Source organism: Mandrillus leucophaeus, unplaced genomic scaffold (genome assembly GCF_000951045.1).
Source record: "Mandrillus leucophaeus isolate KB7577 unplaced genomic scaffold, Mleu.le_1.0 Scaffold379, whole genome shotgun sequence".
Classification (NCBI taxonomy): Eukaryota; Metazoa; Chordata; class Mammalia; order Primates; family Cercopithecidae; genus Mandrillus; species Mandrillus leucophaeus.
Window position 1 is genome coordinate 1027715 of NW_012104020.1, and position 9476 is coordinate 1037190.

At 36.9% G+C, this 9476-nt stretch overlaps 1 protein-coding gene across 3 annotated transcripts in view; it reads right to left on the reverse strand.

Annotated features, from left to right (window-relative positions):
• The window catches only part of SSH2 (slingshot protein phosphatase 2), a 332338-nt gene that overhangs the window by 183243 nt on the left and 139619 nt on the right, over positions 1–9476 (reverse strand). For all 3 annotated transcript variants that reach the window (XM_011990373.1, XM_011990372.1, XM_011990375.1), the window contains one exon: positions 2688–2731. In XM_011990373.1, coding sequence (XP_011845763.1) covers positions 2688–2731 — 44 coding nt within the window. The remainder of the gene's footprint in view (positions 1–2687; positions 2732–9476) is intronic.

The following is a 9476-nucleotide window of genomic DNA, read 5'->3' on the forward strand; positions in this document are numbered from 1 at the left end:
CAATTCTCCTGCCTCAGACTCCTGAGTAGCTGGACTACAGGCATGCACCACCACACCCGGCTAATTTTTTGTATTTTTAGCAGAGATGGGGTATCACCATGTTGGCCAGGCTGGTCTTGAACTCCTTACCTCATGTGATCCGTCTGCCCTGGCCTCCCAAAATGCTGGGATTGCAGGCATGAGCCACTGCCCCCGGCCAAAATAATAGATTCTTAATGCAATGTCTTTTTTGTTACCTGGAACTGGCCTTTAATTTTAATGATATGCTGTTTACTATTTTATTTCCTACTACAAGCTACATTTGAACCCACAAACTGACCAGATGAGTTTGGGCACACTTAATGAAACGATTCAATGTTGGTTTATTTTGTGGTAAGTGATGGAGAACTCCAAACAATCTGTAGCAGTCAAACATACAAAAATCAATCTCTTACCATATAGCTACGAGGGGCATTCAACTGGCAGGTAAGATAAGTTTCTTTGCTCTGAGTCAGACTAAAGCCTTTAGATTTAGAAATAGCTTCGCAAACACACTAAATATAAGACATTACAACAGATTAGCAAATTTTGATTTTTTAATAGTTGCTACTAGGTTTTCTTCATTTCTTATTTCTATAAGTAATCCTTTTCTTGTGAATAAAAGAAGCCTGCAAAAACCCTCTGCTGGTCAAAGTGACAAAGTATTGCCAAAAACTTTAAAAACAGGTCTTTATGGTTCTTCTTTTTTTTTTTTTTTTGTAAGACAGAGTCTCGCTCTGTTGGCCAGACTGGAGTGCAGTGGTGCGATCTCTGCTCACTGCAACCTCCATCTCCTGGGTTCAAGTGATTCTCTTGCCTCAGCCTCCTAAGTAGCTGGGATTACAGGCATGCATCACCACGCCTGGCTAATTTTTTTTGTATTTTTAGTAAAGATGGGGTTTTACCACGTTGGTCAGGCTGTTCTCAGACTCCTGGCCTCCCAAAGTGCTGGGATTACAGGTGTGAGCCACCGTGCCCGGACTTTATAGTTCTTAATAGCTTGACAATTCAGTACTGTGAATAACAGAATAGACTTCCATTGCCTCATCATTAGGTAATTTTTTTGGAACAACAGTATTCCAGTAGATATTGAGTCAATATGTAAAGCTTGAAATTGACCCAGAGAGCTTTAAATCTGACCTCCTAGAAAATATAAGAATTCTTTTTTCATTCTAATGGGAATATGATTATGATGCCTCTGGTACACATTCAGTTAAAATTTATTTTGGGTTTCTATCTCCTTAGCGCTATGCAAAAGAATGACACTTCTCTTTGCTAAAGACACTGAGAAATTAAGCTTTAAGCCCAAAATTTATGTGATAACCAAGTCAGGAAAAATATTGCCAATAATCTCAGTTACTGATGAAAAGGAACTATTTTTATATTAAATTATAGTTTACAAGAAGGAGGTATATATCAACAAACACCTGATAATAATAATAATAATAATAATAATAATAATTTGTTTGTTTGTTTGTTTTGAGACGGAGTCTCGCTCTGTTGCCCAGGCTGGAGTGTAGTGGCATGATCTCAGCTCACTGCAAGCTTCGCCTCCTGGGTTCCCACCCATTCTCCTGCCTCAGCCTCCTGAGTAGCTGGGACTACAGGCGCCCACCACCATGCCCAGCTTATTTTTTTGTATTTTTAGTAGAGACGGGGTTTCACCATGTTAGCCAGGATAGTCTCGATCTCCTGACCTCGTGATCCACCTGTCTCGGCCTCCCAAAGTGCTGGGATTACAGGCGTGAGCCACTGCGCCCGGCCTGATAATTATTAAAGAAGCATTCCCTTTAGCCAGCTTCTTCACAATGAGCATGCTTATTGTATCCTTTCTCTGTATCATCTAGAGTGGCTCATTTGAGTTCAGAGGATACAAGTTTGGTAACATTGAAATGACCATCTAGAACTTACCAGACCTGTTTCTTGTGGGAGGGAGTTACTTTCAAAAACCCCTTAAAGGAGATAAAATAAATGTTATTTTATACTTCCTAGATTTCTCTCACAATTGTTTTCTTTTAATGTCAGTGGGTACTGGCACCCTTCTAACAACATGCCCACTATTCCATGAGGGGGGGTAAAAAGGTTTCACTGCATTTTAAAAGATTGGGTATGTTACTCAGTATACCCTTTGTATAAAAACAAAGTCAAATATTTACCAATCTGCAATAATTGCCAAAATTTGTCAAACATGAATGAAAAACACAAGTACAAAACTGAAGGCTGAAATGTTCTTCAGTTGATATTTTCCTAAAAGGTAAGGAAAATTTGCTTTTTTATTACCCTAAGATAATTCCTTGGATGCTTGAGTGAAAACTGAGCCAAAATTGACCTTTCTGCCTCTTTTTAAACCAGTGTACCATTTTAAAATCTTTCTGAGTCAGTAACTGGATTCCTAAAGCAATCACTCCCACTCTTTCTTTTTCAAAAGAGAGGAGGGTCCTGATACGTTGTCTCCAATTCCTGGCCTTAAGCAATCCCAAGTAGCTGGAATTACAGGCACAAGCCACCATGCCCAGCTGCAATCTGGTTTTTTGAGAGACCAAGGAAGCATGCTGGAAAACAAGGATAAGCTAATCTGATAATACTGAAAAAGAATTAGAGAAAAAACAATAACTACTACAAAAATATCCTATAACAAAAATGCTGTAGGATATAATGAACAAACATACCTCCTGGGCTGTGACCGGCATTCTTCCTCCCCACTGTCTGCCTCCTGTATAGACAGAAAATGAAAAAAAAAAAAAAAAATTAAAACCTGAGGTTTCATATCATAATATCACTAGTACAATTTTACTAAGTTTCACATGTTGTATACTTGAACTAAATTACTCATGTTGTATACTTGAACTACATTCTCGTCATAAAAAGTGACTTCAACTAACCCAGGAGGTTGATGTTAATAGAACTTATTCCTGGAGGTAACTTCAACAATAGTCCATGAACAAATTTCATTGACAATGAAGTGCTACTCATTAAAATAATTACCTCTGAAAACCAACTAAACATGTTATTTTACTGTTATGCTACTTCAGCTTCAAAATGAGTGGGCATTCTGATTACCACCAATAAATCTCATCAAGATAACCTATTAATGATTCTGATCCCCAAAGAACAACCTAAACAATGAACACCACTTAAAAGAGAGTGCTCATGATCAAATCACCATCAACATCAACATAATGGCTACCACTTATTGAGTACTTACAATGTGCTAGGCACTGTGTTCATCAACTTAAGTACATTACTCTACTTATTCCTTATAAACCCAGAAGGTTGATGGTACCAATTATTTTTAACTTATTCAAATACACACAATAACATAGGATAAATCAATGTGATATAAAAGCACTGATGGTTAATGACCCACCCAGGGATGCCAAACAATGACAACAACAAAAAGCACTGAATCATAGTTCAATTACAATATTTATTTCTTCTTAGTGTGGCACATAAAGTAATAGAAAGTCTTGTAACTTATGGCAACTTAGACTCAATGAATATTTTACAGATGAAGAAGCAAAAGGGAAATAAGTTGTCCAGGGAGACTCATGTGGTGAAGAATTAAAATGAAAAAATATTGACTCCCAACTAGCTGAAAAAGCTTATCATTTACCTCTCCCTGCCCTGGGTTGAAAATTGGTGTATGTTATGATATTATACAGATCTTCACAGAGGCAAGAATATTGACATGAAGGAAAAGTGAGGAAAGATGGAGAGGCTTTTTCTTTAAATTTGCTCCCTGACAATTTGTATTTGTTCTCTCATCACTTTTGCCCTATCTGGTAAACACAGAACTATTAGGTAGAAGGAGAAAAATAATCTCAGAGAATATGTGTACTGTCTGCCAACAAGCCACCTGCATTTTCATTTATGAAGCCATCCTCATCTACCTTTATATCATTCGGCCTCCATTCCTGGGCAGCCAAGGCTAGCCCTATAACTTTAATTCCCATGTTACTTTCATTATTGATTTCAAACATGTCTTTCTCTCTCTTTTTTTTTTTCCCCACAAAGGAAGAACAAAACAAAGATTCTGCTCCCAGAGGGAGTACAGGTAGAAAGTGTCATAGTGTATTACACTCTTTGCATATAAGAGAGAGGTTTTAGGTTAGAAAGGTATGCCCTGTAGAGACTGAAAAAAGGTTTAAAATGGGAAAGAACTATCTCTAGAATCAATAATCAGAACATGGAAAGTTTGCAAGAATGAAAATGAAAAGACTCAGATAAACAAATGTAAATATTAGATTTTTGTGCCCAAAGGAACTGTAATAAATAGATATGATTTCCTGGAATATCATTTAACAAAGAGTGCTTCAGTATTGTTATTATTAATATATCTCAAATTATAATGTAGTCTTCTCACATTTTTTCCTTTCTTTTATTTTTTTTATTTTTTTAAAAGATGTTGTCTTGCTCCGTCGCCCAGGCTGGAGCGCAGTGGTGTGATCTCGGCTCACTGCAACCTCCACCTCCCTGGTTCAAGCAATTCTCCAGTCTCAGCCTCCCAAGTAGCTGGGACTACAGGTGCCCGCCACCACACCTGGCTAATTTTTGTATTTTTTAGTAGAGACGGGGTTTGGCCATATTGGCCAGGCTGGTCTCAAACTCCTGACCTCAGGTGATCCACCCCCCTTGGCCTCCCAAAGTGCTGGGATTACAGGAGTGAGCCACCGCACCTGGCCACATTATTTTTTAATTGTACTAAATATTATATAAGAATATGCTTAACATACAAGTTATGAGGTACAATAAAATGAGAACCTATGAACACGATTCCACCTAAGAGCTATAATAGTACCAACACTGTTGCTTCTACCTGTCTGCCTCTTATCTCCCATTCCTCTTTCTATTATGTGACTACTGTCCCAAAGTTTATACTTTTTTTGTTTCTACCTCATTTTATTATTTAAAAAATTTCAAACATAAAATTGAAAGATCTTATAGCAAACTTGTATATCTACCATCTAGATTGTATATATTTTCTATACTTTTTTTTTTTTTTTGGACAGAGTCTTGCTCTGTTGTCCAGGCTGGAGTGCAGTGGTGCAATCTCAGTTTACTGCAACCTCCACCTCCTGGGTTCAAGTGCTTCTCCATTCTCCGCTTCCTGAGTAGCTAGGATTACAGGCATGTGCCACCATGGCCTGGCTAATTTTTGTATTTTTAGTAGAGACGGGCTTTCTCCATGTTGGCCAGGCTGGTCTCGAACTCCTGACCTCAGGTGATCCGCCCACCTTGGCTTCCCATGGCCTGGGATTACAGGCATGAGCCACCATGCCCAGCCAATATTTTCTATACTTTTTAAAAAAATCATATGTTTATTCATCTCTCTTTCCATCTATCAGTCCATCTTATTTTTTGGATGTGTTTCGATGTAAGTTACTGATATCAGTACATGTGCTTTTAAATGCATAATAATTAATTAGAATTCAGTTTTTCTTTACAGTTTTTTCCTTTCCTTTTTTGTTTAGAGATAAGGTCTTGCTCTGTCACTTGGGCTACAGTGCAGTAGCATTATCATAGCTCACTGCAGCCTCAAACTCCTGGGTTCAAGCAATTCTCCTGCCTCACCCTCCTGAGTAGCTAGGACTACAGGAGCACACTGCCATGCCTAGCTAATTTTGTTTTTTAGTTTTAAATTTTTGTAGAGACGGGGTCTCACTATGCTGTTCAGGTCTCAAACTTCTGGCCTCAACCTGTCTTCCTGCCTTGACCTTCAGAGTGCTGGGATTACAGGCATGAGCCACCGGCACCTGGCCAGTTTTTTTTTTTTTTTTTTTTTTTAAGGTAAAATTTATATACAATGAAATATACAATCTTAAGTGCCCCATTTAATGAGTTTTGATAAATGTATGTGTCTACGTAATTCAAACTGCTATCAAGAAATGGAACATTTCCATCACCTCAGAAATTTTTCTCATAGCCATTCCCAGTCAAAATGTGGCACCACCCACTCCTCAGGCAATCCTGTTTTGATTTTCCACCACAGATTTTTGCCATAAAAATTTAGTACACAGGATATGATTCCATTGTTCATTAAATGGGATTATATACTATGTACTACTTTATGGGAGGATTTTTGAAAAACATTCAGCATAATGTTTTTGAGGTTTATCCCATGGTGTTGTATAAAATAGCAGTTCATTCCTTTTTATCACTAAGGATTCCATCACATGAATATACTAGTTCATTTATTCATTCTCTTATTGATGGGTACATTTGGGATATTTGAGTTTTTGCCTATCATGAACAAAGTTATTAGCCAGACATGGTGGTGCTTGCCTGTCATCCCAGCACTTTGGGAGGCTGAGGCAGGAGGATCACTTGAAGCTAGGAGTTTGAGGCCAGTCTGGGCAAAATAGCAAGTCTCTACCAAAAAAATAAAATAATTAGCCAGACATGGCACCTGTAGTCCTACACTGGAGCCTGAGGTGGGAGGATTGGTTGAGCCCAGGAGTTTGAGGCTGCAGTGAGCTATGATCACGCCACTGCATTCCAACCTGGGTGACAGAGTGAGACTCTAACATTAAATAAATAATGCTATTATGTGAATATTCTTTTGTGAAGTTTTTTTGGGGGGTGGTTGACATATGCTTTTATTTCTTTTGGGTCACAAGACAGATGCATGTATAGTTTTATATAAAATTGCCAGGACTTCTCCCAAAGCATTTACACCACTTTATACCCTCATCAACAATGCGTGAGAGCTGTAACTTTAATTGGCAATTATTTTCCCCTGTGGTTATTGTTTTCTAGGTTCTCAGAAACCTTTGCCTACCCTCTAGTCATGAACATAGTCTATCATATTTTCTTTCTTTCTTTTTTTGAGACAGTCTCGTTCTGTTGCCCAGGCTGGAGTGTAGTGGCGCGATCTCAGCTCACTGCATCCTCTGCCTCCTGGGTTCAAGTGATTCTCCTGCCTCAGCCTCCCAAGTAGCTGAGATTACAGGCGTGTACCACTGTGCCTGGCTAATTTTTGTAGTTTTAGTAGAGGTGGGGTTTCACCATATTGGCCAGGGTGGTCACGAACTCCTGAACTCTTGATCTGCCCGCCTCAGCCTCCCAAAGTGCTGGGATTATAGGCGTTAGCCACCGTGTCCGACTCAATCTTTTATATTTTAAAGAATGTTTCTTTAAAGAATATCAATAGGTCATATTTTTGGCATATTTAAATTTTTACAGAAAGAACATCATAACCATTATGATTATTATCGTTATGCATATTACATAACCTCATTGAGTGTTTATTCTACACTAACACTGTTCTACCAACATGTGAGATGGCTATTATAATTATCCCATTTTAGGAATGAGGAAATTGAGGTACAAACTGGTTATTGCTTTTTGCCCACAGACAGCATTTGAATCTTATTTTATCTATTATGACAATCTTTGCCATTAACTGTAGTGTTTAGTACATTAACATTTAATACAATTTTTGATATTGTTAGATTTGTGTCTACCATGTTACTATTTATTTTCTGTTTGTCCCCTGTATTTGTATTCCTCTCTTCTTCCTTTTCTGCCTTCTTTGGTATTATTTGAATATTTTTTAGAATTTTGTTTTAACTTGCCTATTGGGTCTACCTCTTTGCATTATTTATTCCCTTGTTTTTTAAAAAATTACATATGCCTGTATTCTTAAACAATGTATTACCATTTTTGATTGTTTGAGGGCTTAAAAACTGTGTTATACTGTGTATAGTTTTCTCAATATGCTTTTTAAAAACTAAATATCATGCTGAAAAGATTCATCTACTTATTCATATAGCTATAGTTCACTCATTTTTCATGGGGTAAAATTCGAATATATCATAGTTTATCCATTCTATTTACACAGACTAGATTGTTTCTATTTTTGGTGACATACACAATGCTGCTATCAGCATTCTTGTACCTGTCTTTTGGTGTACATGCAAAATATATCAACAGTATATATACCTATGAGTGAAACTGCAGGGTCATAGAGTAAATAAAGGTTCAACTTTACAAGATAGTACCAAATTATTTTCCAAAGTGGTTGTACTGATTTATACTCTCACCAGAAAGAGTAAGAGTTTTAGTTGATCTAAATTCTAGCCAACACTTAGGATCATCAGATGTTCTCCATTTTTGCCAATCTAATGTTATATCTCATTATGGTCTTAAATTGCTTTGTCTTGAGATTAACTAATGAGGTTGGGCATCCTTTCATATGTTTATGGGCTACTACTAGTTTCATATCCTTGCCCTTATTTCTAAAATAAGCACGCCAAAAGAGGGATAATTCAAATTATTTTCAGTTTTTTGGTGGATTTTCTACCTATGAGAATTGTGATGAGAATATGTGGATAAGTAAAAAGCAAAAACACCCTTGATGCTTTCTTATAGGGCACAAGCAGCCAAAACCAGTTATGTTTACAGGGGTGAACTACATTTATTGAGTACTAGTATGGGCTAGGTACTTTAGATGTTGTTTCACTGAATGGGTACCACACCCTATGGGACTTATTCAAGGTCATAAATGGTGGAGTCAGGATTTGAACGTGGGTCTATCTTTCTGCTATAATCAGCTGCATCTAAACTAAGAATCTTACTTTGATACTTATACCCGAAGATGGCAATTCGGAGGGAGCTGAAGAAGGAATATCTTTTTTCATGGCTTATAATAAAGTAATATCCTTTGCATCTTTCCTCTATGACTTCTACACTTTAAAGTAGTGCCAAAAGTGTAGAAAATTCCTTTGTCTCCCCAAAAAAGCAAATCAGAACAGTGTTTTTCATACAAGATCCCCAAATAATTTTTTCTTTATGTTTCAATAGCCAGCCAAATGAATAATTTGCTTTCCCTTCTGTTTACTTCGAAACAGAAACTTGAGGGAAAAAAACCTCAGCATATCAAGGCATTGTAGGTCTTAGGGTGAAATGGATTTAAAAGGAATGAAAAAAATGTTCAATTATGTTAATTTCAGCAGAATTCACTGCCAAAAAAGCAAAGATACAACATTTCTTATTTAATAAGAGTAACTATCAGGTAATGCAGTTATCTTGAACAGTAGCATTCAAATGGTAGCCAAAGGTGGAATGCTTACCATTCTATTTTAACAAGTGCAGAAACCAGATATAACCATCTTCCTTGTCAAGTAACTTCACACATTGTTACTGAAAAATGCCAAACAGTCAGCCTGTTCAAAACATTGGAAATTACCAGGAGAAAAGTGTAGAGACAGCTCTTAGTTTCTTAGTGAACAGAATACTTTCTGATACATAGGAGAATATCTAATTAATTAAATGACTAAATACATGTTTGTTGGCTTTTTTATGATCTAATTTCCAAGAGCCCTATTGTTAAATAGCTTTTAAAGAGTATAATTACTTCTTATGTTCTTAAGAAAAAATTGACCTAGAAAAAGTATTACATTTAATTTTAGGGTGTTCAGGAACCATTAAGTCTTTTTTTCTTTTCTTTTTTTTTTTTT